Source organism: Eschrichtius robustus, chromosome 4 (assembly GCF_028021215.1).
Source record: "Eschrichtius robustus isolate mEscRob2 chromosome 4, mEscRob2.pri, whole genome shotgun sequence".
Taxonomy (NCBI): Eukaryota; Metazoa; Chordata; class Mammalia; order Artiodactyla; family Eschrichtiidae; genus Eschrichtius; species Eschrichtius robustus.
This window is the reverse complement of record NC_090827.1, coordinates 62,472,519-62,487,647: the sequence shown is the minus strand read 5'-3', so window position 1 is coordinate 62,487,647 and position 15,129 is coordinate 62,472,519. Positions and strand designations below refer to the sequence as shown.

General features: G+C 40.7%; 1 protein-coding gene across 6 annotated transcripts in view; it reads right to left on the bottom strand.

Annotated features, from left to right (window-relative positions):
- Nucleotides 1–14,260, bottom strand: part of COX18 (cytochrome c oxidase assembly factor COX18) — an 87,093-nt gene extending 72,833 nt beyond the window's left edge. Inside the window, exons 1-7 of one of the 6 annotated variants that reach the window (XR_011073920.1) lie at nucleotides 13,796–14,260; nucleotides 13,101–13,201; nucleotides 10,560–10,723; nucleotides 9,740–9,864; nucleotides 8,035–8,142; nucleotides 4,011–6,892; nucleotides 3,317–3,398 (exon numbers count right to left, since the gene is read on the bottom strand). Coding sequence is in view for 4 of the 6 variants with exons in the window: in XM_068542840.1 (XP_068398941.1) it covers nucleotides 3,225–3,398; nucleotides 8,035–8,142; nucleotides 9,740–9,864; nucleotides 10,560–10,723; nucleotides 13,101–13,201; nucleotides 13,796–14,137 (1,014 nt within the window). In the remaining 2 variants the exon portion in view is untranslated. Of the gene's footprint in view, nucleotides 1–278; nucleotides 6,893–8,034; nucleotides 8,143–9,739; nucleotides 9,865–10,559; nucleotides 10,724–13,100; nucleotides 13,202–13,795 lie in introns of those variants that run through there. The other 5 variants (XR_011073919.1, XM_068542840.1, XM_068542839.1 and 2 more) reach the window with 5 other exon arrangements.
- Nucleotides 14,261–15,129: the final 869 nt, after the last annotated feature.

Genomic DNA, 15,129 nt, shown 5'->3' with positions numbered 1-15,129 from the left:
TTAGCCAGAAGACAAAAACCAAAGCTAAATTAAATACAATGCTGCCTTCTCAACTAAGGAAGAACAAATATAACTGCCATATCAGGGATACAAAGGAAGAGGAGCATGACCGTAAAATTTTCTCAAAATAGGAAAGATAGAAATGGGGCATTTTCCCTACAGGCTTCTTTTTCAAGAAATTCTTGGCCCTCTGGAGTCTAGCAGGGACTTTCAAGGATAGAAATTTCTTTTTTGTTGCCTTAGACAGAATAACTCAATAACAGTGGCTGCTTTTTTTAAAATTATTTATTTATTTTTATTTATTTTTGGCTGCACTGGATCTTCGTTGCTGCACACGGGCTTTCTCTAGTTGCGTAGGGCGGGGGCTACTGTTCGTTGCAGTGCACAGGCTTCTCATTGCAGTGGCTTCTCTTGTTGTGGAGCACGGGCTCTAGGCACGCGGGCTTCAGTAGTTGCAGCACACAGGCTCAGTAGTTGTGGCTCACGGGCTGTAGAGCGCAGGCTCAGTTGCTCTGCGGCATGTGGGATCTTCCCGGACCAGGGCTCGAACCCATGTCCCCTGCACTGGCAGGCGGATTCTTAACCACTGTGCCACCAGGGAAGCTGGGCTGCTTTCTTAAAGCATTTATTTTGATTTTAAGGTCTTTCCATCAAGGTTTTTGTTCTCAAACACCCAGAAGTCCTCATTTTACAGAAGAAAATCAGCAGTATAGGCCTAGGCAATTAAAGGTAAGACTATCTTGCAAAACTTACGTAAAAACTGGGCAGTCAAGAAGGTCAGTGAGAATACAAGGGAACAGGGTTCTCTTGTTACGTATTCCTTTGGGACAGTTGTGTCGGATCTCTCTCATGTTCAAGTTACAGCAAAGCAAAAGTTACTGCTCTAATAACTAGGCAAGGCTTCTGTGTAAAAGTGCTTTCTTGGTTTAATCTCTTTTGCTGCCATTCTTCAGCTGGTAATGTTTTTCTTTTTTTTGTGGTAATTGCCAGGCCTTGTGGTTGCTATGGACAGGAATCAACCAGGATCAAAGTGCTTTTATGTACAGTCCTGTCAACAGAAAAATTCATCAACCGTTTAAGAAAAATATGGAAAAATTTCAAGGCAATTTGAGGGTTATAATCTGAGAGATAGACTTTCAGAAAGCTCTGGGGGCTGTTCTGCCAATTAGGGGTCAAAGCACAGTTATGTACGTTTTTGAGACAAAGGGTTTATGTCAAATGACGTATTATTAACCATTTACACAATCCAGACCTACAGGTACAAAGCAAATAGTGGGTCATGAGTCATCATGGTCCCTTACAAGAAGGAAGGTTATCTCCTAAGAGTCAGTGCCCCTTAATGAGATTAAGGAATGTTATCTCCTAAAGAGCTCTGGTTAATGCAGAGGCACAATACCTGCTAAAGGGGAGGCAGGAGGCCCAAAGGGACAAAGAAAAAATTTATGTTTAAACTTTTCTCACCTTGCCATCAAACATGAATTTTATTTCATCAGTTCTTAACTGAGATTGTGGAAGGTCTTAGGTGAAAGAGATATGAAGCCTAGGCTTTCTGAGTATATGGGTGGAGAACTGTGGGGAGGACCCTCTTTTGTAGGACCTCAGGGACAATCCCTAAATCTATCCCCTAAAAGAAAAATTTGAAAGAGATATATCTTATAATATCAAATACATTCAATAGCATCTTCCTCTTGGTGCATAAGCAGCATAAAGATTTTGTTAACAGCATCCACAGAAAACAAATATACCAGTAAACATCATTACATATTTTACCTGACAATAAGAGTTCCAAAACAGCAATGCAATATTAACAAGAGCAATACAATTACCAAATAAAGTTCAAAGTTTTCCAATAGTCCTTTTTACTTTGAAACTGTATTCCACAAATGACTACAGTCAATATGTTCAAGAGTCACAGAATCATTCCCTCTCTGTGGCTATGTTAGTCCTTATCTAATGAAGTCTGGTTCAGCTGTTTGTTGGGATTCTAGCTGCTGACAGTTTGAAGCTCTTAATGGTTGTGGCTTTGGGGCTAGGAGACAGAAGGGTCTACTGTACTTTGAGATGACAGGAAAGACTCAAACAGCTCTGTCTCCAGAATTCTACACAACAAGCTTATTTCACAATTATGTGATCTACCTACATTCTCTAATGACTGAATACACAACATTCATATGCATGCTCTCTGGCTGAATAAGATGATTCTTCACCTACTATTTAATTTCTAGTAATAGTGTAACTAATGTATCTTCATGTATTCAGTCATTATTTTTAAAACTTGCTAAATACTATCCTGATCTTTTGAGCTTTTAAAATTTACTTTGATCCTTTTTTCCAAGCTATGAAATTATGAATTTTGTAATATATAAGATCCTCAGACCAATTTAATGTTACGTATTATCATACCAAGGTGTACAGGTCTAAAGGAGTCTCCCAATTAGCATAACCTTGACCCTAGTGCCAGTTTTTCACTTTCTTAAAGGATTATCAGAGATATTGGGTTCCTTCATATTCTATATGATTAGCTTAAGATTTTCTACTTTGGGCTCTAGCAGTACTTAGTTCTATGCTCTGTATTCCGGACTTCTTAAATTATAGAGAAAGGAAATGTACACCCTTTGTATCCTTTCAGAGCAAGGCTGAGAAGCAACACTACCTACCCTACTAGGTACTTTCTTCCATGCGTGGACTACTCCACTGCATGTATCTCAAGTCCTTTTCATTTTAAAATCACACATTAACTCATCATCAATGCATGTTCCATTAGAATAATACTTATTAACCAGGAATTACCAGAAGGGGGGGTCAATAAAAGCCTCCATGTTGTGAGTTCCAGGACTTTTCTGAAAACCATGGCTTTATTAAATGATCAAACGGGTCTATGATCCTCCACACCCCCAAAATTTTAAGAATCACTTCATTGGATTCTTCTATTTTATAAAACTTCTCTAGTCCTGTTCTCCAAAGTTCTAGCACCTTTCGCAAGTTGTAATTTTATAAACAGGGCCCGACGCTTTGATCCCACTTTTATATAATTGAACATACTACATTTTTAGCACTTAAAAGATTTTAAGTACTGTCAAATATATCTGGATTATATCTTAATCCACAGTACTTCACAGAGCTCATGATTTTAAAAAGCAAATTAAACCATATCTGAATTTCTAAGTCTTCTAAATACATTAACAGTGAAACTTGTAATTGTTTCAAAATTACTAGAAAGTATGTCATTTTCTTGAAATGAACTTGGCGTAAAAGGCAGCAAAGAGGTCTTTATAAGGAGTGTCTGAATCTGACTTGGTCAACGGTATTCGACAAAGTTGGCGAAATCTAGGAGAACGCAGCAGCAAGTTCTGTGCAAGGCCCATGAGGCTGGAGCATAACCAGTAGAGAACAATCGACTGTAAAGAGAAGAAAGGACGTGAAAGTTAGTTATCTCTCCATTCTCCAAGGACACCAAGGTCTAGAAATAGGTAGGCAATAAAAAAAAAATTACAATCTCTGTAAATATAAGTACACCAGGACTGACCAAGACCCTCAGTAGCTATTAGATACCCGTGACAGATCTAATAGACAGGTAAGAAAGTTGACAGGAAGACTCAAAAGCGAAAAGAAACAAAAAGGAGAGGTATTCATGACAGAAAGTGGATGACAGAGAACAGCTCCCAAGCAGAGGTCCAAGAGAGATCTCACCTCCGTCTCTGGCAGTTAAGCATACTTTTTCCCCACCAAGAGTCTTGACAGGCTGCTACACTGAAGGTACGCTACTGGGGGGACGGCCATTTATCACGGCAAACTTAGCCCCCCTAGACCTATATACAGTCACCTATCTTCCAAATTTTTCCCACTAACCAGTTTCTAAGTGTAGTCAGGACTGCGTTATCTTTGCCTCTTCCTGAGACAAAGAGTCTCAGCATTATCTTCAACTTTCTTTTTTACTACCATTCACATTGACTTATTTAGGTCAAAGACTAAGTTCTGTGGCCACTCAAAACATTCCTGTACATACATACATCTTTCCCAAGCCTTTCTTTGGCATCAGAAGGTAATCAGTCCCCAGAGGCAAGACCACGTGTTGGTTGAATCCAGGTCCCGGAGTCAAACTGCCTGAGTTTGAAATCTATTTATTTAACTTTGGGTACGTTATTTTTCTTGTTTCAGTTTTCTCTTCTATAAAATGGAGACAGAACTGTACCCACCTCAAAGAGATGCTGTGAGGAATAAATGAGAAAATTCAGGTAGAGTGGTAAGCACAGTATGTGGCCCATATTAAGCACCTGCATTTGTTCCAGAGCAAGTTTTTAAGGGCAGTAAGCAATACATCCTTAAAGGCAGGTTAGCACAGTAGTTAAGAGTAAGAGCCAAACGGCCTGGAAGTGTGTTAGACTCTGCCACTTAAAAGATGAGTAACCTTGATGAGTTACTTATCCTCTCTGTGCCTCAGTTTCCTCAGCAGTAAAGTGGAGATTATAATAGCTCCTACTTCAGTGCATTGTTGGGAGAAATATTTGTACTAATATATGTAAATGATTTTAAAAATGGCCTGGTACAATGTTAATGTTGAATAAATATTAACTACCATCATCGTCAAACTTATCCACGAAGCGAACAGTATCCTGAGCCTCAACTACGTCAGACTAAAAACTGCCTACTAAGTATCATTCTTCTTTCTTAGTAAAAAAAATACTAATTTTCAGCAGGGTATACTGCCATCTACAAAGAAGAAAAAGAAGACTATCCTTCCCAACCTCTTCTGCAGTTAGGCACAGCCACATATTTAAGATGGAAGCACAGTGTTTGGTGGGGCGCCCGGCAAGGGTCCTGAAAGTGGCTGACTGCGCTTGAGGAACCTTTTTACTATTCTCGCAAGACAACAAGCTCCAGTGGCCATCGTGACTATCCTGCGGCCTTCAAGACCATTACAGGCTGTGGACGATGCAGCACTGAGAGAGAAGCAGGCTGCCTTTCTCAAGTCTTCACAGGGACGCTACATCAGCTCTACATTGAAATACCTAATTCAGAATTTCCTGTATTTGAGGGAATGAATTTTTGGGTACTTAAGACACTGTTTTTCAGGGCTTCCCTGGTGGCGCAGTGGTTAAGAATCTACCTGCCAATGCAGGGGACCCAGGTTCCAGCCCTGGTCCGGGAAGATCCCACATGCCGTGGAACACCTAAGCCCGTGCGCCACAACTACTGAGCCTGCGCTCCAGAGCCTGCAAGCCACAACTACTGAAGCCTGCGCGCCTAGAGCCCGTGCTCCGCAATAAGAGAAGCCACCGCAATCACAATGAGAAGTCTGCGCACCGCAACCAAGAGTAGCCCCTGCTCACTGCAACTAGAGAAAGCCTGCCCACAGCAACAAAGACCCAACACAGACAAAAATATATAAGATAAAATAAATAAGTTAAAAAAAAAGCTTTAAATAAAAAAAAAAAAGACCCTGTTTTTCAGATCTCTGTTACTCACTTTGAATCCAACCTCTCACTAAAACTTTACTGCTCCTATTTTACTTGATCTGGGGGTTTCCTCAGTTATAATTGGTATTATTTCTCCTTAGAAACGCAGTGAATTTGTATTGTTCTGTTTTTACAGAGTATTTTATAACAATATTATCATTACATGAAAAGTACTATAACAGACATTTGTCATTTCCTTAATTTAGAAACAAGGAAACTTATTTTACACAGGATTAATGATGGTACTATGAAACAAGGAAACAAGGAAACTTATTTTACACAGGATTAATGATGGTACTAGAAACAAGGAAATTTTAGAAACAAGGAAACTTATTTTACACAGGATTAATGATGGTACTATGAAACAAGGAAACTTATTTTACACAGGATTAATGATGGTACTATGTCTAAGTGACAGCTTAAAAACATTTAACATTTCATTGAGCCCATGGACACCGCCAAGTAAGCGTCGTTGAAGTCTCCCCCATCTACTGCCGTCATGTCTAGTCGGAGTCTCCCAAAGAGCCCAAACATCTGCAGAAGCTCTTCATCGGAGGTTTGAGCTTTGAAACAGCCGATGAGAGTCTGGGGAGCCATTTTCAGCAACGGGGAACGCTCCCAGATTGTGTGGTAACGAGGGATCCAAACACCAAGCGCTCCAGAGGCTTCGGGGTTGTCACGTATGCCACTGTGGAGGAGATGGATGCGGCCATGAATGCAAGGCCACACAAGGTGGATGGGAGAGTTGGGGAACCAAAGAGGGCTGTCTCAAGAGAAGATTCTCAAAGACCTGGTGCCCACTTCACTGTGAAAAAGATTTTTGTTGGTGGCATTAAAGAAGACACTGAAGAACATCACCAAAGAGATTATTCTGAACAGTACGGGAAAACTGAAGTGATTGAAATCATGACTAACCAAGGCAGCGGCAAAAAGAGAGACTTTGCTTTTGTAACCTTTGGTGACCATGACTCCATAGACAAGATTGTCATTCAGAAATACCACACTGTGAACGGCCACAGCTGTGAAGTACGGAAAGCCCTATCTCAGCAAGAGAAGGCTAGTGCTTCATCCAGCCAAAGAGGTCGAAGTGGTTCTGGAAACTTTGGTGGTGGTCGTGGCGGTGGTTTTGGTGGGAATGACAACTCTGGTGGTGGAGGAAACTTCAGTGGTCAAGATGCCTTTGGTGGCAGCCATGGTGGTGGTGGCTATGGTGGCAGTGGGGATGGCTATAATGGATTTGGTAATGACGGAAGCAATTTCAGGGGTGGTGGAAGCTACAATGATTCTGGCATTTACAACAGTCAATCTTCAAATTCTGGACTGATGAAAGGAGGAAACTTTGGAGGCAAAAGTTCTCGCCTCTATGGTGGTGGAGGCCAGTACTTCGTCAAACGATAAAACCAAGGTGGCTATGGTGGTTCCAGCAGCAGCAGGAGCTATGGCAGTGGCAGAAGGTTTTAATTACTGCCAGGAAACAAAGCTTAGCAGGAGAGGAGAGGCAGAGAAGTGACAGGGAAGCTACAGGGTACAACAGATTTGTGAACTCAGCCAAGCACAGTGGTAGCCAGGGCCTAGATGCTACAAAGAAGACATGTTTTAGACAATACTCATGTGTATGGGCAAAAAAACTCGAGGACTGTATTTGTGACTTAAGTGTATAACAGGGTATTTCAGTTTCTGTTCTGTGGAAAGTGTAAAGCAGTCCAACAAAGGTTTTCACTGTGACTTTTTTTTTTTTTTTGCACCCATGCTATTGATTGCTAAATGTAATAGTCTGATCATGATGTTGAATAAATGTGTCTTAAAAAAACCAAACATTTAATTCACATTTTTTATGATGAAACATACTATTTCAGATTCCTAAGACAAGTCCTATAAAGTACTTTTATATAAATGATATAACTCTAACTACCAGCAACAAATGACTACTACTTTATGGTCTATGTGTTGGCTCTGAGCTAAGACAGCTCTATACCTGACATAGCTTTACCCATCTTAGCACTAAAGTATCCATGGAAGCAAAAGGCTAAAAATATGAAATAACTGCAAATATAACATTTCTTTTTCTATTTCTATAAAAGTTTAATTACATATAAATAGGGACAAGTATATGTATCTCATAAAACTATTATGAGATTAAACAATATTACATATGAACCCATACAAACCTAGCACAAAGTTTTGTTTCTTTTTTCAGTGCTAAAATTCCTTGGACTAGTCTATGAAGACAGAAAGAATTCAATATATCAGTTAATCAAACAGAGCAAATACTACGTTCATAGTACTGTGTCAGGTACTTTGCAAGATTAAGAAAAGAAAAAGAGGAAAAAGGAGTTTGGTTTAATAGGAGGGTTAAGACACATTCACGTAAAGGAAGATTAACCAATCCCCCAAGAAATATTCAGATGTCACTTGGTGATAGAGACAGTAGATTCGTTACTACAGAAACCCAGAAACCAGTAAGGGATCGAGTAGTCAGAGGAAGCTCAATAGAAGAGGCAGAATCCCAGCCAGTCTAAGCTAGAAACAGAAGATTTATATTTAGCACATGCTTCGCGCAATACTGGTGCTTACTCACTGAAGGTACTGTCGCTGCAATTGGAATCATCAACACTGATACTGCACGAACAAAGTACGTAATATATGTCTGGAAACGAGACATTCCAATTTTTTGCAGAGCAAAAATCTGAAGGGGTAGAATATATAACACATGCTGATTATTGAAATGCACATTAAATGAGACAAGCTTTAAAATACAAACTGATTTTTGACTGGCCTCTACCTATATTTTAAGAAGAGCAATAAAAATTAAAAATAAAACTGACAACTTTATGTACAATTCTTAAGTGGAACTTTACGTAACAGCAATAAAGAGATTCATCTATACTAAATAGTATCACAGCACAATTTTTACAAGTCAATGTTTTTTAAAGATTGTGTGTAAAACTGAAGTCCCTTCAAGATAGGTATTATGTATGAATCCCTGTCCTTGTTTTTTAGCACCTAAACACAGGACCTGGCATAAAGAAGGAACTTAACAGGTATCTCAAAGGTTTGTGATCTGGCTACGTGGAGTACGGAAAAGAACCAAGGCTAGGAAAGGCAGTTATGGTTTATGAATTACTTATTTAAGAGGCAGCATAACTTAATGATTACGAGCACAGATTCTACACTCAAACTACCTAGATTCACAAGGCAGCCCTGCATTCAGTGGTTATGTGACTTTGCACAAGTTACTCAACCTTTCTGTGCCTTATCTTCTGCACCTTAAAATGGGGGTAATAGTAGCACCGACATCACAGGATTATTTTAAGAAGTAAATGAGTTAATTCATGTAAATTGCTTACAATAGTGCCTGGCACATGGTGAATGTTAAGTAAGAACAGGTTTTTATTAAACTTATGCATGCTGGGTCGTTAGATGGAATGAAAGAAAGACTAGAGGACTGACACTATCCACTGTGACCCTGTATTATCGATTCTTTCTTTCTAAGAAATATTCACTAATTACCAACCACGTTAACAGAACTGTGCTAGATGCTCTTAGGCTAACACACTTAGACTACACATAGAGTCTTTCCTCAGGAAAACTTCACCCAAGACCTCAGAGTATCATCCTCACTTTTCTCGTCTGAAAAAATAAGGGGTGTATTAAATTTCCCAAACAGAGAGCAGTGGATATGAGGTCTGTGAAATCTCAACTGAGTTAGGTCTTTTCTAAGGTTTCTTCTAGCTCAAAGAGTCTATGTTCTACTCAGAGTCTGAGAACAGTTCTTTATGGAATAGGGGTCATATTTTATATGTATGTTTCTACACTCCATCTTATAAAGAAGTTCTGTGACTTTTCTAAGGTTGTGTAACTAAAAAATGGCAGTCAGGTACTGACCACCTACAAATTGACATATTAAACATATACACAAAACATCAATATATTGTGGGAAGAAAACCAGATTCATTAGGCATCTTAACTGCTGTCTTTACCAAAAAGCAAATCACAAAACTGTATGTATTAGAATCATATAATTTTAAAGCTAAAAGACATTTTGGAAATGTTCTAATTCAGCTCTCTTATTTTAATTATGAGCATTCTGACCCCCAGAGATGTTAAGGAACTGGCCTAAGACAATTCATCAACAGCTGATCAGCGACCAAAACTAAGGAGTCCCAATTTTAGCTCAGAGCTATCACCACCAACTCAAATACGTTTACATTTGAGGTCAGAACAGCAACAACAAAAACCCCAATGATTTAAATGGCAAGCAAATCTCAGTTAAAACCACTGACCTCCACTATTAATAAATTGATGACACCAATGGAGACAGGCAGAATCCAAGTGGAATCCAGGGCAGTGAGGTCAGGAAACCATAGGACCCCACCGGTAGCTAACTGCTCCTGAACAGAAAAACCTGCTGAAACATGTTTATAAGTAAAACAAAAGAATTTCTAAAATAGCAGAGGGAAGTAATTCCAATAAGGTGTTCCTCACACTAAAGATCTACACTTTTTATTTAGGTTATTTTCATTCCACAACATAAGTTAGTTCTTCCTGTACTGAGAAAGAGGCAAGAAGCTTTCTGTAGTAAACAGATGTAGAGACAATAAAGATACGTAGCAGTAATCTTTTCAAACTTAAATTTAAAAAATTTTAAAAATTAGACTTTCTTTCAAGTCTATTTAGATTACTTTCTGGTTAGAAATGCCTTTAAATGAAAGTAAAAAACAAGCCCTTTAGTTTATAACCTTTCTTAATTAATGTTTACACTTATAACTGTGAAAGCTTTTCTGGCTTCTTAAATTTATAAATAGAAAAAATTCTTGGCCAGGAAAACGTATTATGGAATTATAACACTAATTTTATCATGACCTCCTAGAAGCAGTACTAGTGACGTCCTTCCTAGATTAATTTGTTTTCTCAACACAGCTAGTTTGCTTTACACTTAATATTTTAAATTCTATACCCTTGTAAGGGAGATGATAAAAGTGTATTCTAGTTATGAGAAGTATGGATGTTTTTTATTTTTTGCTTGGTTTTTTCTTTTTTTTAAGAGTACAAAGACAATGTTAGAAAACGTATTCGGGGGAAACAGACTTCAATAATAACTACCTTCTGAATGTGTTGCCCCTGTGCTAAAATTCCGGAGAGCAACAGACATGAATATCCACATTGGAAGCTGAATCCAGACCAACACAGTGGCTTTGAAAGGGTGGCAGTTATCCCGAACATACAGCTCTGAAACAAGCCTCCGCATAGTCTTTAGATAAGTGAGCCTAGTTTGAGGGAAGAGGGAAAAAGGGAAGGGAGAAAATGTCATTTGACTACTAGCAGTGCTTCATCCCCACAGCACAAACACACCCGTGCTGTGGTTACTGGCTAAAGGATTTATGCAGGATTTTTGGTTGTTGTAAGCTATACCACGGGGCTGCCTAAACAAAAGGCAAATAAAGCCTTTTACTCAAAGTTCTTTTGCAATGTACGCAAATTATATTAACAATTTGATAAATCTGACACTGTCAGACTACAGTCTTTGCTTCTGGTGATCTCTGGCAAACTAGGCTTTGAGGAGGGAAATTTCACTACTAACATGGTATGACCACAATTTAAATCACAAATACTAGAGGTGAAAGCACATTTTACTCGTATCTCTCCACTCCAGCCAATCACTTGATCCCCGAACATACCTTGCAATGTGGTTCTGTACTGTGTATGCTCTTGGCCCGTCAAAATGGTCTTCACTCTTCAATCAACTCTTTCATAAAGACTTTCTTACTCTGTTTCTCTATTAACCATATTAGTTATTTCTGTTCCTAAGTCCCACTTTCTAGACTATAGTATTGGGTCTTCTTTAAATCTCTCATAGCATGTTTTGTACAAGGCTGGTTTTCAATAGGTTTGTTGAATTTAATCAAATTATAATGTACTGAATTAAGACAGTATACGGAGACATTGCAGGCTCTTTGTAATTCAGCCTCTGCCTACTTTTCCAACTTTATTTCCTGTTACTCTTCTTTAGACACCTGTATATTCTGGTCCCTTGAATGACTGGGGTCATCCAACAAATCAGACTTCCACATCAGCATGCCTTTGGAAGTTATTATATCATCTGTGTGGACTGCCCAGTTTCCTGGCTGTTCACCTGACAACCTCCCTTTCACGCTTCAAAACCCAGCTCCATTGAAAATGCAGGAAACCTCAGATATGTCTTCCTAGAAAGCCACTCATCTGTTTAAGGATGTGTCTGGACAATCATCCTGCTGGTGCTGCATAAGCAAGGTGCCACAGTCTTGTCTAGGCTGCATTTACAACCCAGGTGAGCAGCTACTAATCTGTTCTTCTGGTCTAGAGCTGTAGTCCTCAGATTTCCCTGATTAGTAAAACTTCAAAACTATAGGCTTACCAACTTTCTTTTTTTTTTTTTTTTAAACTTTGGGTTTATTTATTTATTTATTTATTTATTTATTTTTGGCTGTGTTGGGTCTTTGTTTCTGTGCGAGGGCTTTCTCTAGTTGCGGCAAGCGGGGGCCACTCTTCATCGCGGTGCACGGGCCTCTCACTATCGCGGCGTCTCCTGTTGCGGAGCACAGGCTCCAGACGCGCAGGCTCAGTAGTTGTGGCTCACGGGCCTAGTTGCTCCGCGGCACGTGGGATCCTCCCAGACCAGGGCCCGAACCCGTGTCCCCTGCATTGGCAGGCAGACTCTCAACCACTGCGCCATCAGGGAAGCCCCCAACTTTCTATTTTAGCAAGTAAAGACATTAAGCTGTAAAAATGATTTTTTTTTTAAATGTCAGGTCTTTTTAACTCTATATAAAGAGGAACACAATTTCATACTGAAGATAGTTGGCCAATTTACACCTATATAGATAAAAATATATGGAAAGCTATATATATATATATTACATATTCATACTAAAAAACCCTTATTCTTCTCATTGCTGTGAACTGGTGAACACTTTGTCACAGTCTAGTAAGGATCAGAATTTGGGACACTGACTAAGCAAACCAGCTAGGCTGATAGAAGGAGGTGGACTTAGAAGTTCCTAGTGGATGACTGCAGGCATAGAACTGTGCCATGGTCAAGCACCCTTGGGCAAGGGCTTTCTAAGAGCCCAGGCAGACAACTACACAGGGTAACCACAGCAGAATGACAACACCTTGCCTATCCAGCTGCTTTTACCATGGCATTCATACTTTCTACCTCCCCATTCCTTTGGGCTACTACCTGCTATATGTTGTCAAAAGGTCAAGTTTGTAAATAACCTGTATCATTTGTTGACTAAAATCCCAACAACTGTCACAGTATCATCCTGTGAAGCCTTTCCTGACTTTCCGTGATGACCCAACTCTTGTACATAATCTTTTGTACAGTACTTAGTTCAGTCATTATTTGATTACATGTCTGTCTTTTTCAGTAGCCTGAAGTCCCTTAAGGACAAGGAACTCTCTCTTCTTGTTTCTCTATTTTTTTTGCTTTCAGTCCAGTATATAAAACTACCATGCCACATAAACTTATTAAAATATTAAAGAGAAAAAAGAACTACTTTGCTGCTAAAGCTACAGAATACCAAAACCTACAATAAATATCACTTATACATTATATATATGTATATATATTTTCATGGTCTTATATGCACAGAATTAGCTTACCTGGCAGCTCTTTTGGACCACCCCAACTGATTTGCACGAACTGCAACTTCTTGGTTAAGATGCCTTGCAATGTTTTTTATTTCTGGCTGCAAATTTTCCACCTAGCTAAAGAAAAAGTAGACTTTGTTATGAGAACATAAAAGATCTTTATTCATAACCATTCATAATTTCACTCTCTATCCCCTCAGCTCATTTAAAAATGTGGTTTACTGGTCATGTCAAGAAACCCTAAGTCTGCGTATAAGATGTTAATCTAAGATTTCCTCAGTTGCAACCAAATTCAAACTCCATCTTGTACATCAGTATGATCTTGGACAAATTATTTAACCTCTAAAGTCCTGTTCTCTCATATATAAAACGTATATCAGCACCTACTTCACAGGGTTATTATAAGGATTATATAAGAACTACACTCTGCACTTTAATGTTTCAATTCCTGGATTTCCCAGTAATGTCAACTGAGGAAACAGAAGTCTATTAAGAGTCAATATGCTCTGTGGCAGTCACAGAGCCACCAAAAATTGCATTTACTTCTGCCCTGTGTTAATTCCTTTTTGTAAAGTAGCTCACTGCCTTACTGGTACTGATGACTAACACCAAGCACTCCGGGAGTACCTGGCGACCTTAAGCCCCGGGTAGACGTCGACCACTCCTCACCACCGAACCGGGTCCACGAGCGGCTCGGCGCCCCTCACCTTGGCCAGGATGTAGTGCTGGTAGGCGGCCAGGGGAAGCGTGACAGCGCCGCGCAGGGCCATGGTGGTGAGGAGAATGCTGCCCCACCAGGGCAGGCCCGAGGCGGTGTGCGCAAAGAGCAGCACGTCCTCGGCACCCTGCACCGGCGCCGACGTAGCCAGGGCTTCGTACCAGCCACCCGCGCCACTCGGGCCAACTGCAGAGACTGATGCCACCGCCCACAATGGCAGAGCGGAGGGCTTGGGGCCGCCGGTGGGGGCCGGTGCGGCCGGTGGGCCCAAGCCCCGGAGCTGCAGGGCAGGCCGCGGCTGCAGCCACCTAACGCTCAGCCGGCACAACATCTCTGCACACGACTGTATCCAGCACGCGGACGACACGGACTAGCTGCGCATACCGTTCCGCCGAGGCCGCTACGCGCATGCGCCAGCGACCCCGGGCGTAAAGATGGCGGGAGCCCGCCGGCAGCCATAATTGACTTCCCCAGTCACACCAGTGACGTCTTGCGTCGCAGTAGAGATGACGCAGGAGGTAGGGAAGTCCCGCCTTTCCCACGCGGCACTAAGCAAGCCTACTGCGCACACGCGAAACTTTCGCGCTGCTGCGGTGGAGCTCCTCAGAGGCTCGACCGGAATTGTAGAGTCGGGGGCGGGGCTTGCTGCCCGGGGCTGGGAGAGGTGTTTTCTGGGAAGCGCTCAGCTTTGAAAGTTGGTCTTCGGGTTGTGCCTTTCCGTTCTTTTTCACTTAAACTAATCGGGTCACGGTTTAAGTTTTAACCTTATGTGATCAGGAGGTAGTCCCCCACGTCTTTTTGTGCGCCCCAATTGCTTCCGCTAGAGATTGAGATAGATTATACTACCCAGGAGTCAACATGTTGCTGAAATGCCAGTTTGGAGAAAGGCGTGTGTTTCTGGATTGTTTTAATCAACAACCTTTATGCACTAGGCATAGTTTAGTCTGTGGTATAAAGAATTGGCTCATCTGTCCTAATAGACATTTTCAGACCCAACTTAAGTGTTTTCTTTCATCATAAAGAGCCGCAAAACACCTTATGTTAAGGGTGAAGTACCATCTCCTGAGTTAAGGGGAATTACCACTGGCAGCGCAGTGAATTCTTTACTGGGGCTTAACATATATCCTATATAAGCTTTCAAGAGCCTGAACAGCAACATTAGGTGTCTTCTGATTAAACGGAATAGGCTAAATGTACATGGACTAATTTTTGGCTTTCTGTTCCTGGCAAAAGCAAACACGGGAATGACATGGAGTTTCCTAAAAGAAGGGTCACCCCTACACCTAGAGGCCAAATTGTGTTGTGAGGAATAAAACGTTGATT